The 21,858-nt window shown below is 39.7% G+C and overlaps 2 protein-coding genes across 3 annotated transcripts in view; both read right to left on the reverse strand.

The window, feature by feature from the left end:
• The window catches only part of LOC114572311 (E3 ubiquitin-protein ligase TRIM7-like), a 35,003-nt gene that overhangs the window by 11,508 nt on the left and 1,637 nt on the right, over positions 1–21,858 (reverse strand). The window contains exon 2 of the mRNA XM_028603902.1: positions 3,664–3,805. Within this exon, the coding sequence (XP_028459703.1) occupies positions 3,664–3,805 (142 nt within the window). The remainder of the gene's footprint in view (positions 1–3,663; positions 3,806–21,858) is intronic.
• On the reverse strand, positions 4,889–12,759 carry LOC114569952 (E3 ubiquitin-protein ligase TRIM47-like). Of its 2 annotated transcripts, XM_028600135.1 has the most exons (4): positions 12,543–12,759; positions 6,544–6,878; positions 5,700–6,285; positions 4,889–5,401 (listed from the first exon to the last, which is right to left on the reverse strand). In XM_028600135.1, exons 2-4 carry the CDS (start codon positions 6,874–6,876, stop codon positions 5,100–5,102), a joined length of 1,221 nt encoding a protein of 406 aa, XP_028455936.1. In that variant the 5' UTR covers positions 6,877–6,878; positions 12,543–12,759; the 3' UTR covers positions 4,889–5,099. The 2 variants fall into 2 exon arrangements, with proteins under 2 accessions (XP_028455936.1, XP_028455928.1); XM_028600127.1 differs by having other exon boundaries at positions 5,700–6,878.

The raw sequence follows: 21,858 nt of genomic DNA on the forward strand, positions 1-21,858 counted from the left end.
CAAACCCTCCAGTACCAATAGCATCTGAACTGTTGTCTACCAAGGCTTGCAATGACTTTGCCTCCTTCTTCAAAATTCAGAAAATTAGACAAACAGTCAATGCTTCCATATCAAGTACAGGATATGTGTTGTCACAGTGTTCACACAAAACAAAATCAAACATGACACAATTTCATACGATCAACCTTAAAAACCTGGAGGAAATTATACAACATCTGAAAACCTCCTCCTGTTGCCTTGATATTCTACCAACGGGTGTTTTCAAAGTGTTTCGAATTGTTTGGCTTCTGATCTTGTAAATATTGTAAATACATCTCTGCTCTCAGGTATCTTCCCATAGGCCCTAAAAACTGCAGTCATCAAGCCACTCCTAAAAAAGAACAATCTAGACACGACACTAATGAGCAACTATAGGCCAATATCAAACCTTCCATTTTTAAGCAAAATCATAGAAAAAGCGGTTTTTCAACAACTCAACCTTTTCTTATCACTAAACAATAGTTTTGATGCCTTCCAGTCAGGTTTTCGACCACACCACAGCACTGAGACAGCTCTTATCAAAGTCTTTAATGACATCCACTTAAACACAGATAGTGGCAAAATTTCAGTCTTAGTATTACTTGATCTCAGTGCTGCATTTGATACGGTAGACCACAACATATTACTTGACCGATTGGAAAACTGGGTTGGTCTTTCTGGCTCAGTACTAAAGTGGTTTGAATCATATTTAAAGAATAGGGACTACTTTGTGTCTATAGGTAATTATACATCTGAGCATACAAATATGACATGCGGAGTTCCCCAAGGCTCAGTTCTGGGGCCTCTTCTGTTCAACATCTACATGCTTCCACTGGCTCAGATTATGGAAAACAACAAAATAAGTTACCATAGTTATGCAGATGATACACAAATTTACATTACCTTATCGCCAGGGAATTATAGCCCAATACAACAACTGAATATGTGCTTGGAACAAATTAACGACTGGATGTGCCATAACTTTCTTAAATTAAATGAAGAAAAAACTGAGGTGGTAGTTTTTGGAGCAAAAGAGGAACGATCAAAGGTCTGCACTCACCTTCAAACGACAATGTTAAAAACAACAGACAAAGCAAGAAATCTTGGTGTAGTCATGGACTCAGACCTGAATTTTAACAGTCACATTAAGACAATTACAAAATCAGCCTATTATCACCTTAAAAATATATCAAGGGTTAAAGGACTTATGTCTCAGCAGGATTTGGAAAAACTTGTCCATGCTTTTATCTTCAGTAGACTTGACTACTGTAACGGTGTCTTTACAGGTCTCCCTAAAAAATCTATCAGACAGCTGCAGCTGATTCAGAACGCTGCTGCTCGAGTCCTCACTAAAACCAAGAAAGTGGATCACATCACTCCAGTACTGAAGTCTCTACACTGGCTTCCAGTACCTCAAAGAATTGATTTCAAAATACTTTTGCTGGTTTACAAATCACTAAATGGTTTAGGGCCAAAATACATTTCTGATCTGGTATTACACTATGACCCCCCCAGACCTCTCAGGTGGTCTGGGACAGTTCTACTACACTATGAGCCACCCAGACCTCTCAGGTGGTCTGGGACAGTTCTACTACACTATGACCCACCCAGACCTCTCAGGTGGTCTGGGACAGGTCTACTTGTTGTCCCCAGAGTCAGAACTAAACAGGGGGAAGCAGCGTTCAGTTTTTATGCTCCACATATCTGGAACAAACTCCCAGAAAACTGCAGGTCCGCTGCAACTCTCAGTTCTTTTAAATCCAGGCTGAAGACATATCTTTTTAATGTTGCCTTTCTTTAAATAACCTATTTTTAAAATTGTTTTCTAACTGTTTTTAATGTTTCATGTCTCATGTAAAGCACTTTGAATTGCCTTGTTGCTGAAATGTGCTATACAAATAAAGCTGCCTTGCCTTGCCTTGCCTTGCCTTGCCTTGCCTTGCCTAAAACAGGCAATGTTGTCAAAGTAACAGGAGGAAAATGCAGCCTCACTGTAATTTACAGTTAAAAACTTTTTTAGAACACTTTTGTATTTTTTTTGCCACGACGCAGTGATTAGAGACAATTCTCTCCGACCAAATCTGCAGGTTTTTTGACATTTTGGGTGGCAGGGGCTCAAAGAAAAAAAGCCTAATGGTAGTAGTAATATAATGTTAAATAGGCCTATATTAACACATTTACATTTACATAACACTTACTACCTTCATATTATTCCTCCTTTTCCTGCCTCGTTTGCCTCTTTTCGTTCGCGACTTTTTCGACGTTTTCTTGCCGTTATTGCCGGAGCCCAGACTGATCTCATGAATTAGCGTATCTATGACACGCCAATTTGTATTCCGTTTTTGCGTGTTATCAAGACGCATAATTGCATTTTTGCGTGTATATCAACGCAAATCGGCCGCCATTGACCTACATTGCGAAAACACAGGACTTTCACCCGGGAGAGCCGTGCGGCGATTTTTCAGCCGTTTATTTTTTTATTTTTTGTTTTAATAAGCCTTACCCAATGTTTCTTTCCCAAACCCAACCATTTAATGTGTTCCTAAGCGTGTTTTTGTCGTTATTGTCCATGTTTTTTGTCACTGTTTTGTTACTAAAGCTTTTCCCTGTGTCCTTTTCCTAAACCCAACCTTTTTTTTTTTTTTTTTTTTTTTTTTACAGGCGTGTGACGTTGTGTTGGGTATGTTTACATCAGCTGTATACAGCGTAGGCATACACGTGGATAGCTGAAAATGCGTACAATAACACGCCATTTTGCTTTATGAAAGTGGCGTGTATATTTACGCAGTCATGATGCCATGTTGCGGAGCCAGAGCCCTGTCCGTGTCTGCTGTGTCCGGGCGACACTGCACCACTCTCGGAGAAACCCCCCATCGCTGAGCTCAGGATGAAAACGGTTCAAACTCACGGTGATAAAATAACGTGTAATACCAATAATAAAGACATCACATGTCCCTAAACACACGGCCTGCCTGTGTGGAGACCTGCCGCGGAGGATGCTCTCTCCTCAGCATCACAAACACCGTCAACTTGGCTCCGCTCAACAGCTTCCGGCTCTTTCAAAATAAAATGCAATTTAGGAATAACAACATTAACATTCTTGGTCTCAACAAACAGACTTTATTTCTGCAATTATGCCACAATAATTCAGCCTTTTTCTTTCCTATCTCGTTATTGAGGAATATAAAACAATTTAAAAAAAAACATCAGACAACCAATTTAAATTAATTAAAATTTAAGAAATACACAAGATTTCAGAGTTCACAGTTTGCTGAGACTTTGCTCGTTTTAGTAACCGTGTCAAAAGACACGTCATATATTTATGATTGTATACGTCTTAGATCCTAATTGTCACATCAGATTACCATTTTACCTTTAATTTTAGATATTTAAAATGAAAGAAAAACAACACAAACATTTGTGGTGTTGTTTTTTTTTTCCATTTGTAGATATCTGCAATTGCTAGTTTCTAGTCATAATTCTTATTGTAGATATCTGAATTTGCATAGCAGTCACAATGCCAACTTTCCACATAGACCCAGACATAAGGGAACAACATCAGAGGAGGAACATCTTCAGTTTGGCTTTAGCATTTTGAAAATAAAGTCAAAATGTTTAGAAACTCTGTTTTCCTAAAACACAAACACAATAATAAAAATCTCTCTGGGTTGTCTGGGAGATTCTTCTTCACATCACCATGATTCACTTGTTTCCCATCATCAGACAGGATGAGTTCAGGATGTGCTGTATCAGGATCAAGAGTCACATCCACTGCATACTGCTGGACCCTCTTCAGCTCGGACTCAGGGAGCATCTTAGAATTTTGAATATCATCCTCAATATTTTGACTTTAGTCTCTATATTTCAACGTTATTCCTTTGGACCATAGTCTCGAAATGGGATTTAGACTTTCATTAAAAAAAGTTTTCCTCCTAGACTGAAATACAACTTGTGTGTAAACCAGCTTTTCTGTTCAGTGTTTGGTGTTCAAGTCAGTGCTTCCTCAGGCCTTGTGTTCAACAACTGCTTTATTTTACAGTTTTTGTTCTACAATCACATATTTACAAATTTATTTGACTCATAAACCATATTACAATATTCATGAAACAAATAAGAAATTACCAAAGTGACCATTAATTATCTAAAACATTTTTTACACAAGATAGAAACATCCCTTAACTTTTAATACGCGGTATAACAACGACACATCCTGAGTTCTGTAGACATTATGGGATGTATTAGGCCTTACTCTTAAATGAAGCTTCATGACACAATGAAATATTCAGCAATATGTTTTCTGTGGCTGCACATACAAATACAAATAAATGTGTATCTGATTACATAATCAACACATTAATTTGATGCATCATGACACACGTTATTTGGACGATATCTATTTAAACCTCTTTTAAACCCACAGACATTTATTATAACTTCCAGAAGAAATCAGTTTCTAAAGACACCAAATATGTCAAGATGATGTTTGATTCAATTTGCAAAGAATTGCTGCACATTTAAACATATGGTAATAAATGGAATAAAGTGTAAATCAGTCACCACAGGAAACAGATTCTGTAGAAAATAAGATGTCAAATATATGAATATGTACATTTGTTCCCTTGATTGAAATCAAATCAATACATGAAATGAGATCAGTGATTAGTGTATTCTCTAATGCCACTATTCCATCATATACACTTAGCTACACACACACACACACACACACACACACACACACACACACACACACACACACACACACACACACACACACACACACACACACACACACACACACACACACACACACACACACACACACACAGTAAAAACGTCAGAGATTTAAAGAATGTGACAAATGACCAACCAGTATTTCTTTAAACAATGTTCAAAGTTTATTCAGAAATCTTTTTCAGTAGTTCTGTCTCCATCTAGAGGCTGAAACTAAGAACACTCCGCTCCTTCCTTGACTGAATCACTTTCAGAGTCAAAGTCCACTTATTAAAAACGGACTTTAACAGCTTTTCATTTAAAAGAGACAATGTGCAACAGTCAGTTATCATAGAGATTCATCACAACTCTCAGATTAATCTCAGCTCTCTGGAAAGGACTGGATCCAGCTCACAGAGAGCAGCGATCAGAACTGAGCTGGCTGCCCTTCCTTTTCTTCTCACCGTGTCCATCACGTCTCGGGCTTTGTCTGCTCTGCCTCTCTGTGTTCTGGCTGACTGCATTTCACCATCAGTTATAACACCACGCTCAAGGAGTTTATCCAGAAGCTGGTTCAGAACAGGATCAGACACTCGCTTTACAAACTCTGGCCGAACTCGCCACAGCCTGTCCTCTGCTGGGTCATTCCTCCGTGGATTTGGTCCAGTTGGACCTGGAAGATAACCGGGGTAAATACTTTGTCAGTTTGTGTTATCCTTTAAGAAGTAATCAGAATTCAAAAGACAGACATTTATATTTAAAATTTTATTTATATGTATTTTTATGATGGCGTTTAGTGTGATGCTTCTCTTCCTGTTGATCGACTCTCTGGCCACTCCTAAATCCCATCTAGTCTTTCCTTTAACTTGAACCTCAAAGTAAAATCTGCCTGAAGAGAAACTCTGTTTTCCTAAAACAAATACAATAAAAAAAAAATCTCTCTGGGTTGTCTGGGAGATTCTTCACATCACCATGATTCACTGGTTTCCCATCATCAGACAGAATGAGTTGAGGATGTGCTGTATCAGGATCAAGAGTCACATCCACTGCATACTGCTGGACCCTCTTCAGCTCGGCTTCAAGCAGCTTCTTCATCTCTTTACTGAGTGTCTCCTCCAGCTGAACCATAGCTTTCACCACAGTCCCCTCATATGATGATGGACGGATGCTGACCTCTGTCCAGTCCTTGGTGGGTGGAGGTTGTTGGATGTTTAGGGACTGGACACTCTGGAGAAGATGGAGGTGGTCTTCAGAACGTGAGAGCTGCTCCACCTCAGTGCTCCTCTTCATCAGCTGAGAGATTTCCTGTTCCAGCTCTTTGATGAAAGCTTCAGCCTGTTTTTCTGTTGTTTTCTGCTTCTCTTTGATGGTGTTGATGAGCTCATTCAGGCCTCTCTCAACAGACTCCTTCAGAGAAGTGAAGACCTGAACACCTTCTGCTATCTCTCTGTCTGCATCTTCCTCACTGAGGTCGACTGAGTGTTTGATCTCCTGAATCTTCAGTCGTCTCTTCTGGATCATCTGCTGAATTTCAGCTCCTGTCTTCCCCAGCTCTGCCTTCTTTCCTTCATATTCTTCTTTCAGAGGAACAACATCATGCATCTTGTGGTCTAAAACAGAGCAGAGCATGCAGACACATGTCTGGTCGGTCTTACAGAACAGCTCCAGAGGTTTATCGTGCTTCGTACACATCCTGCCTTCCAGGTTCTCCACAGGGTCGATCAGCTGATGTCTTTTCAGGCCTGACGTGGTCTGATGAGTCTCCAGGTGAATCTCACAGTAGGAGACCAGACACACCAGGCAGGACTTCAGGGCCTTCAGTTTGGTTCCAGTGCAGACGTCACAGGGAACTTCTCCTGGTTTGGACACTTGTTGCTCTGAGCTGCTGCTGCTGGCTTTCTGTTGAGCTGACTGTCTGAACTGAGCAACCATCTCAGAGATGAAAGTGTTGACCCTCAAATCAGGTCTTGTGGTAAAACCCTCCTTACACAGGGGACAAAGGCACCTGTTACTAGTATTCCAGTGTTCAGTGATGCAGTTCTTGCAGAAGTTGTGTCCACATGGTGTGCTAACAGGATCAGTGAACACATCCAGACAGATGGAGCACAGAAACTGATCTTCAGATTGTAGGTAGTTTGCAGCAGCCATATCTACACATGTAGGGTGGGAGAGAACAAAAACATTTTATTCAAAATACAGTTTTAGTTATTTGTTGAAATAGAAACATGTGCCTTATCTGTCCTTTTAAGCATATGCTAGCATAACTAATTGTAGCTACAGCCCACACATAATTCAACGCATAATCAGCCAAATCAGCCATAATCAGTGCATTATTCGCCGCACTTTCGCCACATAAATTGCTGATTTCCACGCAAAATATGCAGGGCTTGCATGATTTCATAATCCCCGCATTTTCGTTGCAAAAAAGTCAAATATATCTTAGCAGAAAGTTTAAAATGTGGCGATTACTTCACACAAGAGCAGCCATTTTCCCTTGTTGCCATGGGAATCGTTATGAACGTTATGAAGTGTCAGCTAGCAAGATGGCGCCTTTGTCCGGCACGGCCGCTGCTATGTCACATTTGTGTTGTTTTGATTGGTTTGTTTTTGTCTCTTATGGTCACATTAACCCTGCCTTTTAAATGATTGTGTCACCGGAAGGGTGTATATGGAAGGACTCTGTAACAGCTGGGAGACATATAGTCAAACTTTTCCACCCCCGTTGGTGTGTGTACCCAGTCTATATGATTACCGATTTTTGTTTCGGGGCCGTGGAAATCCCAAGAAGAGACGAAGGAGAAGGGGTTGCAGAGCTGGCGTTCAGGTCGGGATGGGGGTGCCCAAGCTTCTTTGCGGGCGGCGGCCACGGTGGCTGCTGCCGGTTTTTCCCCCGGGATACGGGTGCTGGGGGCGCTCCCTTGTGGGGTCGCCTGCAGCTCGCCCTGCCCATTCGACAAGATCCCCTTTGGTCATCGTGGGACGGTGGTGGAGACGCTGTTAGGAAACTGCAGTTTGTGGCCGACCGGTCTGACCAGCGATTGACCGCACGGCACCGCTGGAAACCTCGTGACTGCACCAGGTGTTTATACCGGCCATCATCGCTCCGTTTAGCGCTGCTTAATGCTCGTTCCATCACTAATAAGGCGCATGCCATCAACGATCTTTTCACCAAGGAAAAGATGGATTTTATGTTTCTTACAGAAACGTGGCAGAGGGATAAGGAAGCTGGACATTAAATTGAGCTCTGCCCTGCAGGCTGCTCTGTGATTGGGAGACGCCGAGGCGGCGGCCTTGCTGTTGTGTATCGTGACAGATTCTTATGCAGAGTAATCCCTTCTGAAACTTTCACCTCTTTTGAATCACAGATGATTAAGGTCGGTTCTGGTAACATATTTTATTGTTTGCTAATTTACCGCCCTCCTGGTCCTGCAGGCATCTTTCTTATGGATTTTACTGATTTTTTAACCTCTATAATTAACCTGGAGAAAGTTTTATTTATTGGAGATTTTCATCATATTGATGATATGTTATGCTTTTAATAGCCAATGTTTAGCAATTTTAGATGAAGTGGCTCTTATGAAATCAAACATGGTCTCTCTTCAAAAACCCTGCCCCTGGATAAACACATCTATTCAGAGCTGTAGAAGTAAACGTCAGAAAATAGAGCGCTTATGGAAAACAACTAAACTTGAAGTTCACAGGCTTTATCTTAGAGAAAGTGGTAGCAGAGCAGCTTACTACTTTCTTAGAGATTAAATATCAGTCAGGTTTCCGTAAAAAACATTCTACGGGAAACTGCACTAGTTAAAGTTTCGAGTGATATTTTGATGTCAGCAGATTGTGGAAAGCATACAGTGTTAGTTTTATTGGACCTTACATCTGCCTTCGACACTATTGATCACAATATTTTGATTAATAAACTTCAGGATCTATTAGGGATATCTGGATCAGCTTTAAAATGGTTTTCGTCTTACCTTACCGGTAGAAGTTTTAGTGTTTTTATAAATCAGATCATGTCAGACACTGCAGGTCTATCGAGTGGTGTTCCTCAGGGTTCTGTCCTGGGACCGATTCTTTTCCTTTTGTATATACTCCCTCTAGGACAATATAATCGGCCAGTTTAAGGATGTTTCTTATCACTTGTATGCAGATGACATTCAGTTATACTGCTCTTTTAAGCCTACTGAGTTATATAAACTGTCATCCTTACTCAACTGTCTGAGTGGGATTAAGCAGTGGTTAAATGATAACTTTTTACTGTTGAACTCAGCTAAGACTGAAACACTAATCATTGCCCCTGAGCAGAGCATCTCTCAGATAAAACAGCATCTCGGTGCCTTAGGCTCGTCTGTTCAGCCGAGTCTCAGGAGCTTAGGGGTTGTTTTGGATGCTGCCATGTCTCTGGAGAAACACTCGAAGCAACTTATTAAAAACTGTTTCTTTCAATTAAGGAACATTTCTAAGATAAGAGCCTTGGTGTCAAAGGCTGAATTGGAGATGATCATTCATGCATTTATTTCGTCTCGTTTAGACTATTGCAACAGTCTTTTTATTTGTCTTGATAAGAAAGATCTTTGTCGCCTCCAGACGGTCCTGTATTCTGCTGCTAGGCTCTTAACCCACACTAGTAAAAGGGCACAAATCGCTCCGGTTTTATTTTCACTTCATTGTTTATCAGTGAAATTTAGAATACACAAAAATTCAAAATTTTGGTTCTAACTTTTAGAGCCTTACAAGGTCAGCGCCCCCATACATCTCTGACCTGATACAGCTGCGTACGTCCTCACGTAGTCTGAGATCAACAGGTCAGAGATTTTGAGTTGCCAAGCTGTGGCACCTAGGCTGTGGAATGCATTGCCTCCTTCCGTACGTTGTTTGGACTCAGTTACAAATTTTAAAACCGAGTTGAAAACTCTTCTTTTCAAAGAGGCGTTTAATTAGACTATAGTGTGGTTATGCCGGTTTTATGTGGTTTTCTGCTTATTTTGTTTATGTACTGTAATGTATATTGTGTAGCCATCCATTTGTTGTGAAGCACTTTGTGATTTTTATCTGTGAAATGTGCTATACAAATACATTTTACTTACTTACTTACGTGAACATCATCGAAAAGCAGGGTGTTGGAGGTTGATTTTGACATGTAGAGTCTCTTAAGTTGGTATCCAATAAGAAAGCTATCTTAATATCTGATGTCTACTCAAATTTCTTTAAGTGCTCCTGCTGTCTGTTATTAACGATTTTTGAAAGTCTCTTTTGTATCTTTTATTTCCCTCTGTTTAGATTATTACTTTTATTTTTACGTTCATATATTATTTGTATATATTTTTGTATCTTATTTGTTTACGTACTGCGATGACTGAATATCTGTAAACTATTTTTTGAAATAAAGTTTTTTTTTTAAAAGCAGGGTGTTGGGGAAATCTTTTGTTTTTTCTCTTTTTCTTCAAAGCGCAAGTTCCCGCAATTTCATTGCATAAATATCCCACATATTCCATTGCATTTTGTAAGAAAACCTAACTTTCCTGCAGCGGCGCAGGGTTCAAATCCGACCTGCTGCCCTTTGCTGCGTGTCATTCCACATCTCTCTCCCCCTTTCATATCTATCCACTGTCCAGTAAAAGGAAAAGCCCCAAAAAATAATCTTTAAAAAAAAATGTAGCCTAACTTTAGAGCATTATTAACCCCTTCCTGACAAGCTAGCATAACATAGTTGGTACCGATGTATTCCTACGGTCTTCTAGTAACTATGTTACAGACAGAAATCGATGCTGGATTGTAAGACTCGATATTGGATCATTGAAATGAAAATTGCTTTAAATCGAAAACTCGATTTTTTAAAACCCAGACTTAAAAACGTCTGGGTCCTTGTGGCCATAGACTACGTTATGAAGTGGCCTGAGGCATCGGCTTTACCTGACCGAGTGAAACTGGATCATATTTCATGAACAAAATGTTTTCTATTTTTTCCTCTGATGTCCTCCGGCTGCTCTGCCTGGACTCAGCTCAGCTGTGCTGCCAGGACGAGGAGCTTGGAGCACCGGGGGAGTGTTGGTGTTTACACGATGGGAGGAGGAGGTTTTCAGACCCGGGTCGGGGGGGGAATGCTGGTGGGAAGCTGCGCCGGTGTCGAGCCAGAACCGTAGTCTAGCAAAATGTCTATCTTTAACTATCTTTATTTATCTGTCGTTTATTGTTGTTTTACTGTTTGCTAAAAGTTTATTGTTATTCTTATACTGTATTTTTTCTATTGAAAGAGTGTTTTGTAAGATGCTAAAATCTGCTGCTGGAAATCTAATTTCCTTGCGGGAGTCATCCCAAAGGGATCAGTAAAGAGAAGTCTAAGTCTAAGTCCTCCGTGTCATGAGCGCTGACAGTAAAAAGTCCACTTCTGATGTACTGTATGTTTCTGTAATAATGGCTGATCTCCTGTTGCATTACTTACTTGAAGCTAGATTTTTGGTTTTGCGGATCATAGCGTTTGTGTTTTAACAACATGACATCATGACAGTGCCTAGCAGTGCTGTTTATGCTAACCAGTAGAACAGGCATTTGTTAATATGACCCCCCCCCCCCCCGGGACAAGTGCACTACCCTATCCCACCCATTGTGTTCTATTTATTTACAAATGTACATACTGTAATTACACTTATACATAACCATACTGCTCTTCGTACTATTCATCCTGCACATACACTTATTCTTAGTACTCTTATAATGGTACTGTTACCACACTGCACATAGCTGTACATACTGTACATATCTGTCTATATGGTTCAGACTGAATATCCATATTTAGTCTGTTTTTCTGATAATATATTCTGTTAATACACCGCATCTATCTATATTATTCTCACTACTATTATAAAATTACTGCTATAAAATTGCACATATCTGTACATGTTGTTCATACATTGTTCATATTACATAGCCATATTTATTCTGCTCTTATAAGGTAACTGCTAATACACTTATAGATAATATAATAATACAGATATTTATATTTAATTCATATTACTCTAAACCACCATCTGTAAACCAACTGTATACTACTGTGCACTATATTTCTTGTCCTGTCTAAGCCGCCTTTTTTTTTTTTTTTAAGTAGTTATCTACTAACTACTCTCCCCCAAAACCGTTTTTTCCATTTGCATTCCCACTGGCCCAGTGGCCACAGGGACTGACCTTTAGTTATTATAATTACAGCCATCTAACCACCACTATATGGGAAAGTGCTGAAGTAGGAGCTGAAAGAGTTACTGTGGTCAGAGGAACTTAATAATCCCCAAATTGGTCCAATCTAATCTAATCTAAATTAAAAGTAGTCTCCATTAGCAGCCTGGGCTGATTAATCCAACTTGTATCACCAGCAGTATTATGAAATAGTGTGACTAGTTTTCCTCCATCTTAATACCAAGCCTGTTCTCTGAACTAAACAGCTTTGGAGTAGTTTAGCTCTTTTATCAAGTACAGTCTGACATCAAACTAGTAAGATCACTGACGTCACCACCAAACAATGACGTGGATGTTGTGTTCATGGCTGGGCATCTAAACTACTTTAACCCTTGTTGCTGTAGCTTAGCTTGCTCCGTGTCTTTGTGGGCTAATGTTAGCTTCATTTCATGTAGAATAACCAGTAGGTTAGCTCCCTAAACTTTCCCAGTAGCTTGCCTAACATATGACAAGGAGATGAATATATATATTCTATAAGCCATGAGAGGAAGAGTGGGACTTGGTGCCTGAGTAGAGCTCAACTTTAGTCTCCATCCGGGTGTTGAAAGTGTAAATATGATCAGCTCGTGATGAACGGTACTTACCACCGGGGGGGCTGCGGTGTGTTCAGGGACACAACCAGACGCTGGACAGCTGCCCGTCCTCTTTAAACGGTACCGTTGTGTTCCTGTTGGGAGTCCAAAGCGAGCTAAACTCTGTCGGACCAGTTCTATCTCCACAGCAACAGCAGCCCGACTAGCACGAGGAGAGATCACGGGGGGTGCTCCACGTGGATTTACGTTTCCTAGGACGGCGACGGCATGTCCCGCCCTATTCTGCCTTACTCCGCTCTGATTGGCTTATCATTGCATTCTTTCTGCAACCCTAACCAATCACACTCCTCGTGCCTTAACGTAACCAATCCGACCAACCAGGGCAACACGTACTAGCCAATCAGAGGCAGAGAAGGGCGGGACACACACACACACACAAACACACACACTCACACACACACACACACACACACACACACACACACACACACACACACACACACACACACACACACACACACACACACACACACACACATACACACACACACATTAATATTCTTACATAGCATTTGCTAAATGGCACAACAGCATTGTAATCAAAGATAGACATTTTATAAAACAGGATTAAGAATTAATTACAAAGGAGAATCGGCGCAGCGGGTGCGGTATTGCATTCAATCTATCGCACCGTTGTGACGAAAAGAGAGCTGAGCCAGAAGGCAAAGCTCTCGATCTACCGGTCAGTTTTCGTTCCTACCCTCACCTATGGTCATCAAGGCTGGGTCATGACCGAAAGAACGAGATCCAGGGTACAAGCGGCTGAAATGGGTTTCCTCAGGAGGGTGGCTGGCGTCTCCCTTAGAGATAGGGTGAGAAGCTCAGTCATCCGTGAGGAGCTCGGAGTAGAGCCGCTGCTCCTTTGCGTCGAAAGGAGCCAGTTGAGGTGGTTCGGGCATCTGGTAAGGATGCCCCTGGGCGCCTCCCCTAGGGAGGTGTTCCAGGCACGTCCAGCTGGGAGGAGGCCTCGGGGAAGACCCAGGACTAGGTGGAGGGATTATATCTCCAACCTGGCCTGGGAACGCCTCGGGATCCCCCAGTCGGAGCTGGTTAATGTTGCTCGGGAAAGGGAAGTTTGGGGTCCCCTGCTGGAGCTGCTCCCCCCGCGACCCGACACCGGATAAGCGGACGAAGATGGATGGACAAAGAAAGTGCTTTTGGTAATCATTTCTGAACAGAATTATAAAATCAAAGACACACACACACACACACACCAATAACTCAACGGTGCATCTCCCCTAATGATATTATGAATTAATAAACTGCTCTGTGAACTTAAACCCACATTATAAGTTATTCTCACTTCATAATTGAGCCTAAATATGATTCTATGAATGTGTCAAATGCATGCAATAAAAATACTATAAATAATAAGTTTAATTCACTATACAAGTATATTTTAACACTCATGTTGTCCTCTGGTCAAATTTGACCCGTTTTCAAAGTTTTTTTAGAATCAGAAAATATGGGACATCGAAATAAGCGCCAAAAATGTAAAAAAACTAAATAAGAAATGACAAAACATTTGGAAAAGCAACAAAAACGATGAAAAGAAATGTCAAAAACCCAGGAAGAAAACGTCTAAAACTTCAGAAAAAGTGACAAAAACGTCAACAGAAAGCAACTAAACCTCAGAAAAAAATGACTCAAATATAGAAAAAAGGAAACAAAACGTTAAAAAAAGCTCCTAAAACGAGGTGTTTTTTATGGCTGTCGGCAGGGGCGTTGGACCGGGGGTAAAACCAATACTGATTACCAGGGCCCAAGGGGAGAGAGAGCCCTTGAAAAGTCTGGAATATATTTGATTTTACCTGAATATTTTCATTTTCTAATTACATTTCATAATGCATGTCAGATGAAATGTAAAGTGTATTGGCTGAATAACTTGGTTGATTGACTGACTACATTTTGTATACAAAAAAAGACTATCTAAGGTCTCACCCACCCCTTGCTAATGCGCCAAAAGGTGTAGTCCATCTGCACGCATTTTATTTAGTTCAGTTGAGCGTCTGGTGGAGATGTGGAGCGCAAATTCTAGTATAGAAATGTCTTTCTCAAAGAAAGCCAAATCAGGCTGCCAGAAAAGAAAGGAAAGACAGGAGAAGGAGAGAAAACTAAATGAGGGGAAGCAATTGGTAACTGACTTCTTTTCAAAGAAAGCTGAGCACAAAATAGAAAACGAAATGGTGCTAAACTGCTTGAATATCTCTCCGTGACTGTTAGCGCTAAAAACGGACTAAGACAACCCATATAAAGAGCAGAACATACACTTTGAAATGATAATTTGGTTATACATGTAATCTGAGGTAAAGACTAAACACATAAACACTAACAATGCTGTTTGCATTCAACACACCATTATAATAGCCTAATTTAAAACACGTTTAATTTTAAATGAATAGGCTATAATGTCTATAATTAGCAGTAATAGACTAATCAGTGTCATAGGTAGCTTGGTAGCTCATCGTTAGATACATATCATGTCAACATTATAGTTATGTCAGATTTAGAAGCAGCACATCTTAACATTGTGAAACACATGGCCCTCAGTTTCAGAAACTGTCCCACCAGGGAGTGGAGTAGCAACAGACCCCTCAGCCTCCTTTTTGGATTTGAGACAAGGTGAGCTTATATCAATATTAAAGCAAACCATGTTTAGCCATTTTGACTGAAAGGTGTTAAGTAACACTAGCATGTTAGTGTGTTTTGTTATATTAGGTTACAATTAGGATAAGAGGTTAATATCAGATGTATCCTTCATAGAGAAAGATGATGGAGAAGATGTGATTGAGGATGATGGGAGTGAAGACAGCAGGGAGCTCTGAGCACAGTGTGGAAATGAGAGATGAGGAACTGGAAAGTAGGCAGAGCAGTGCAGACCAGTTTTTGCCAGAGGATCCAGGACTATGGCCAGATAAATTAACGAATGATCAGAGAGACACCATAGTACGCAGGCTGGCAAGTACAGAGAAAACAAACAATTCATAGTTATTAGTCATAGGCTTATTCATAGTGAGAGTGCAGATGCTTTATATTGCATCCCATGCCTTCTGTTTTCTCATGAGCTGACAAAGCCATCAAGAAGTGCTCTGAACAGCAAGGATGGAGTTAAATTAGCACACATTAAATGGCAAAGAATGTATATCAGATTGCCAGAACATGAGGCAAACATGCCTCATAAACAGTGCTATGTGAAATGGAAAAGCCTTCAGCACTCATTACTGGCAGCAACTGGAGTTGATGGTCACCTTCAAAGACAACTACTTGCAGAAATAGAGAAGAATGGGCTGATTCTACAGAGGCTTTTGCATGTGACCCTTCATTTGGCATCACAAAACCTTCCATTCAGAGGCAAAAATTCTAATTTAGATGATGTCCACAATGGGCATTTTCTTGGCACTTTAGAGTTGTTGGAATATTATGATCCTATTTTCCACGAGCACTTGGAAAAAGTAAGGGAAAAGAAGAAAGAGGGGTCAAGGTTAACACACTATCTGAGTCCTGAGATGCAGAATGAATTCGTTGACCTCTGTGGCAAAAGAGTGTTGAACACTATCCTGGCAGAAAGAGAAGCTGCAATTTACTTCTCAGTGATATGTGACTCAACACCAGACATCTCTCACACTCAACAGAATGTGCTATTGTTGAGATATGTACATCAAGATGTAGAAAGTGATGTATAGAATTTGAAGACTTTCGTAAAAAGACAGGCAGGGAAATCTCTGAAATGATTCAGGCAGTATTGCAAGACAGGGACATACCATTAGAGGACTGTAGGGGACAGGGTTATGACAATGGAGCCAACATGTCAGGTAAAGTGAAAGGCGTGCAAGCTGAGATTTTAAAACAAAACCCGCTTGCTACGTACTCCCCCTGTGCTTCCCATACCCTCAATTTGATGGGGATATTTCTTTGGACATTGAGGCTGCAAACATCAGGGCACTACAAGTGGAAATGCAGGATCTTCGTTGTGAATGGGACTCCCTCCTTGCCGAGGCCTGCTTAGTAGCCCAAGCCATGGAGATCCCTGCTCAATTTCAGGGTGAAGAGAAGCGGAAACGGAAAAGGAAATGTATGCCAGATGAGAGTGAAGAAGATGAAACTGAAGAGAATGCTGCAACTGCATTCAGAAACCAGGTCTTTTTTGTTGCAATGGACAACATAATCAGTGATTTAGGTGCAAGGTTTCAGACCACAGCCACCATATGCGAAACATTTGCACCAATTCTGAAGTTGGCAGATATGTCAGAAGAAGAGATTAAAGTATCATGCCGGGCTCTGACAAGAATATACTACAAAGACCTCACTGCTGAATTTGAGGATGAAATGCTGCACCTGAAAACAATACATGTGGCCACATTTCCTCATAATCAGTCCCCTCTTCAGCTCCTTAATGACATATACAAGCTGCAGCTACAGAGCATTTTTGGACAAATCTGTATTGCACTGAGGATTTTCTGCACCCTACCTGTCACTGGTGCTGGTGGTGAACGGGCTTTCAGCAAACTTAAATTAGTTAAAAACTACTTGAGGTCATCAATGTGCCAGGATAGGCTCAACAGTCTTGCTCTTCTCTCGAATGAAAGCCAATTGGCAAAAAGACACGCCGGTGGGCATTTACTGGGGAATAAACTTCAGCATAAGCTATACATTTGAGGAAGCCATAGCATGTAAGCAATAGCATTAGTTTCGTTTTGCCTTTTTTCTTCAGATAAAAATGACTAGTGAGAAGTTTTGTTTGTCTTTTACTATGAATGTAGCTTTTTCTTAATGTACAAAACTAAAATGGCATGTTTTAAGATTTAATTTATGCCTTGAAGTAATAAAGCATAATACAAATAATGTTCTCAAGTAAAAATCATTTAAGTAAAGTGACTGTAGACCAGAGTATGTTAAGAAAGTCTGAAATGATGACTTAAGCACATAAAGGGGTGGGGTCTTCTGCTGGTGTAGCCCATCCGCCTCAAATGCTTTACTGCATACCTCGGTTGTAATTTGAGTCAAAGTTGATCTGCTATCAGTTGAGTCAGTCGGCCCATTCAATCAATCGGCATTTTTGCCCACAGGACTGGATGTTTTTCCTTTTTCAGATTATTCTTTGTATGTCTACTCAACATCTCTGATCAATAGATGATTCTTAACTAAACTTTTAAATCAACTTTTTCTGCTTTTTTGTGTAATTTGTTCAGGAAGTATGTTCCATTCTTGCATTGATCTATAAATGACCATTAGCTTTTGGTAAAGTAAAGTTATCTCTTGTGGCATGTCTAGCAGAGATGGGGACTCAAGTCTGAGACTCTGACTTGCGACTCGACCCAAAAGACTTCAGACTTGACTCAGACTCAAGCTTCGAGACTCGTCAGCAACCTGTTTTCATGCAATTGTAACCCTATGGTGGTAGTTCTGGTTATAAGCAGGCTAAGAATCTATTGTAGGAGTTATCTAAATCTAGATTCGATGAGGTTGGTTTTGTACTAATCATATGGCCAGAAAACTCACAGGTTCCACCCCAAATGAAGCACAGGACAACAGATTAAAGTTTGAATGAGGTTCTTATTAAAATAATTTTCCTTATTTTCTTATTCAAAATTTTTAGTTGAGTTCACACAGCATTACTACCACTAATATACACAAATCGGCCACAAGTTTTGAGACTCATGAAACAAAAAACAAAAGGAAAATCTTTCAAAAGAAAAAGTAGTTACCCTTGAGTGCACTCAAACATTTTAACTGTCCAACCACCCCTTCAATACTTAGCGTCCATATCAAACCACCCAATGGAACCGTTGTTAGATGAGGCAGTGGACCAAGGAACCAGGCACCAGGGCGAACACAGAAGAATCCTGCTCCGATGGAAAGAACATCAGGGATCCGGGACCAGAAGAAGCCTAAAAAAAAACCAGTCTACACAAAAATGTGCAGAAAATTAACTAATGTTCAACTAAATGTCCTTTTTTCATCTTTTCATCATATTCATTCATAAAATGGAATTGGACAAACAAAAGTACAGTATAGCATAGTAACTCAAAATTGGCATACTTGACTCAAAACAAAATTATTTCCTTTCAAAATGCATTTTTCATTGTACTAAACATTAGAATATACAACAAAATGTACCTGTGGGGTAACATCAGATGCTATTGTTGATAGCCAGACTGGTTTTTAATCCACTGAAATCCACTGTAACGTTGAAATGTAAACTTTGTAGTCATTTCACTATTTTAGCTTCAAGCTAATCAACACTAAATAAGAGTTTCACTCACCGAGATAACTTTGTTTACAAAAGATGTTGTATAATGTTCAATATAGTTCAACCTCAAGGATATATTTCAGCTTCTAGATCAATTTTAATCGTAATAGTTACTTCTGCTCGAGCTCCCATTTTTCAGGCTTTTTTCAAGGCAAAAACGAATGCCAGGAACAGCAGAAGAAGAACGAATGCCAGGAACAGCAGAATTAACGTTTCATTGTGCACTGCCACCTAGTGGCGAACTAGATATTGCACCTTATTCCATGTTTAAGCGTTTGCATTAAAGATAATTTCAGGGCTTTATTGGGGCAAAATGTCTGAAATCTAAAATTCATTCATGTATTTATATTTTCTTTTATTGGTGCATATACGTTGGGGAAAGGTATGACAAGCTGCATGTCCCCTGCCCTTTGCCATAATGTGCAACATAACGCATGTGCTATGCCTATGTGCGCGCACTCACATATCAAAAAATGCATTGATGATGGCGACACCAAGGCCTCCCAGAGTTGTGCCTTTTGTCATTAGTTTGGCTTTCAATAACTTTGTGAACAGTGGCAGTAAAAGAACAGCTACATGCAAGGTGTGTGGCACCAAGATAATTGATGCCGGATCAACAATGTCAAACTTCATCAGGCATCTCCAAACGCAGTTAAATAGGTCAGTCACTTGCTAATATGAAAGAGGCGTTACATTTAGCATATATCATCACAGGTAACAAGCTAACCATTGCAAAGTGTTGTGCTAATGCTGGGAACAGGCACAATGTATCTTTATAGTTGTATCCATATGATGTGACAGACTTGGGTTAATATTTCACCAGGTTGTTGTTAAATAGCAATACGGAAAGTATCAGTTCTCACATGTTTGCACCATGGTTGGTGTATTAACTTTCAATACAGATGTTTACCTCAAACTTTGAACACTGAAAATGTAATGTATGATGAGTTTGGGCTTTCCAGCCAGTTAGTAACACAGACAAACATGTATTCTTTGGTGCAGATACCAAAATGTTTAAAAATACACTTATGAAATTGAAACAGAGTTCTTAATTTGTGTTTCTTCAGATTGCATTGCAGAAGACCCCATAACGTTATCCTACAACTGATTTTGATACTGTACTGTATGGAAGGGAGCTACAGGACATGCTTTGAATTCATAAGATTTAACAATACAGTGTTAGGGACAGATCAGATGGCCAGAGACTTGAAACTTGACTCGGACTTCCAAAAAATGACGTGTGAACATCTCTGATGTCTAGTGGCATAATCTTTTATTTAAACTAAACGTTACATTATTTAAAAAAAAATAGATGGTTTCTTTGTTACAAGAATGTTCCTAAAAAATACAAATTATGATTAAAGTAGTCTGTTTTTCACAAATAACCAACCTAAACATTTGTGAATTGCAACATTTGTTCTATATCCACACCTGAGAGTAATACAGGCTGCTGTGTTTTCTACAATTTGCAATTTTGTTATTTTTTCTTGAGTTGTATTAGGCCATACTGTTGAACAATAGACAATATTAGACAATATTAAATATTGAATCACCACTTTGGTTGAGCTTTGTGACAAACATGGTGCAGATCTTTTAACAACAGAAACACCACTTCCAACTTATAACTTATCAACCATCTTATTTATATGTTTTGTCCATGACAATTTACTATCTAAAATGACTCCAAGAGGTTTTGGTCTCTTGGACCTGTTCAACAGTTAGATCATTTATGCAAATGTTCAGCTCAGGTTGATTATAAAGAGTATGATCTGAACCTAATATTCTTTTCATCTTTAAAAGATTAAAGCCCAATTCATGGTTGTGTGCAAGATCTATGTCTAAAAAAAATGGAACTACATGTCGCGGCGACACAGAACGCAACAACTGTGATACTGGATATTTATTTCAGATATCTACAATAAATATCTAGTATAACTATTAAATGTTAAGTCAACTTACCATGTAAGACCAATAAGGGAACAACATGGGAGGAGGTAGATCTTTCAACATTGTTCCTGATATTTCAACCTATTTTCAATATTGCAAATTTTTTTGATCATTTCGACTTCATCCTAGTCATTGATTTTTCTCTATTGCAATTTTTTCAATTAATATTTATTCTTTTTCTTATTTCTGGCACAAATACTGAAGGTTCAACTTTATTCTCAACATAATGTATGTTTTCGAAATAAAAAAATAAATAATAAAGATCGTCCTTGACTGAAAAACAAATTGTGTGTAAACCAGCTTTTCTGTTCAGTGTTTGGTGCTCAAGTCACTGCTTACTCAGGCCTTGTGTTAAACAACTGCTTTAGTTTACAGTTTTTATTCTACAATCACATATTTACAGATTTCTTTGACTCATAAACCATCTTACAGAATTCACGAAAGAAATAAAAAATGGCCAAAGTTACCAGTAATTATCCTAAACACTTTTCACAGAAGATAGAAACACCCATTAACTTTGTATACCCGGTATAACAACAACAACAACAACAACAACACATACTGTGTTCTGTAGACACTTACTCTTAAATGAAGCTTCATGACAAAATAAAATATTCAGCTTTTCTGTGGCTGCACATCAAATACAAATAAATGTGTATCTGATTACATAATCAACAAATTAATTTGATGCATCATGACACACGTTATGTGAATGATAACTATTTAAACCTCTGTTAAACCCACAGACATTTATTTAAACTTCCAGAGGAAATCAGTTTCTGAAGACACCAAATACATCAAGATGAAGTTTGATTCAATTTGCAACGAATTGCTGCACATTTAACCATATAATAATAAATGGAACTAGAACTGCAAGCAGTTATGACGGGGTCCAAGCCTCCCGGCCCCAGATGCCCCAGACGACCTGGGGAGTGCGTGAAAGCGGGACCCAAAGCGTAACGGTGGAGAGGAAAATGTCATCAAATATCGAGAGGTTTGAGCCACATGGTCTGCGGTACGTTGCCGTTGAAAATATCCTATTAACATTGATTGAGTAAAAGGGCCAAAACTGGTCTATGTTGACTATAGCGCCCCCTAATGGCGATCTTA

Source organism: Perca flavescens, chromosome 2 (genome assembly GCF_004354835.1).
Source record: "Perca flavescens isolate YP-PL-M2 chromosome 2, PFLA_1.0, whole genome shotgun sequence".
NCBI classification, from domain to species: Eukaryota; Metazoa; Chordata; class Actinopteri; order Perciformes; family Percidae; genus Perca; species Perca flavescens.

What these genes read in the sequence shown, in the direction of transcription:
- LOC114569952 (XM_028600127.1), bottom strand. Translation starts at nt 6,876, where the DNA reads ATGGCTGCTGCAAACTACCTACAATCTGAAGATCAGTTTCTGTGCTCC. An exon ending in TGGGAAACCAGTGAATCATG is followed by an intron (nt 5,402 to 5,699) that starts GTGATGTGAAGA and finishes GTTATCTTCCAG; the next exon opens with GTCCAACTGGACCAAATCCA.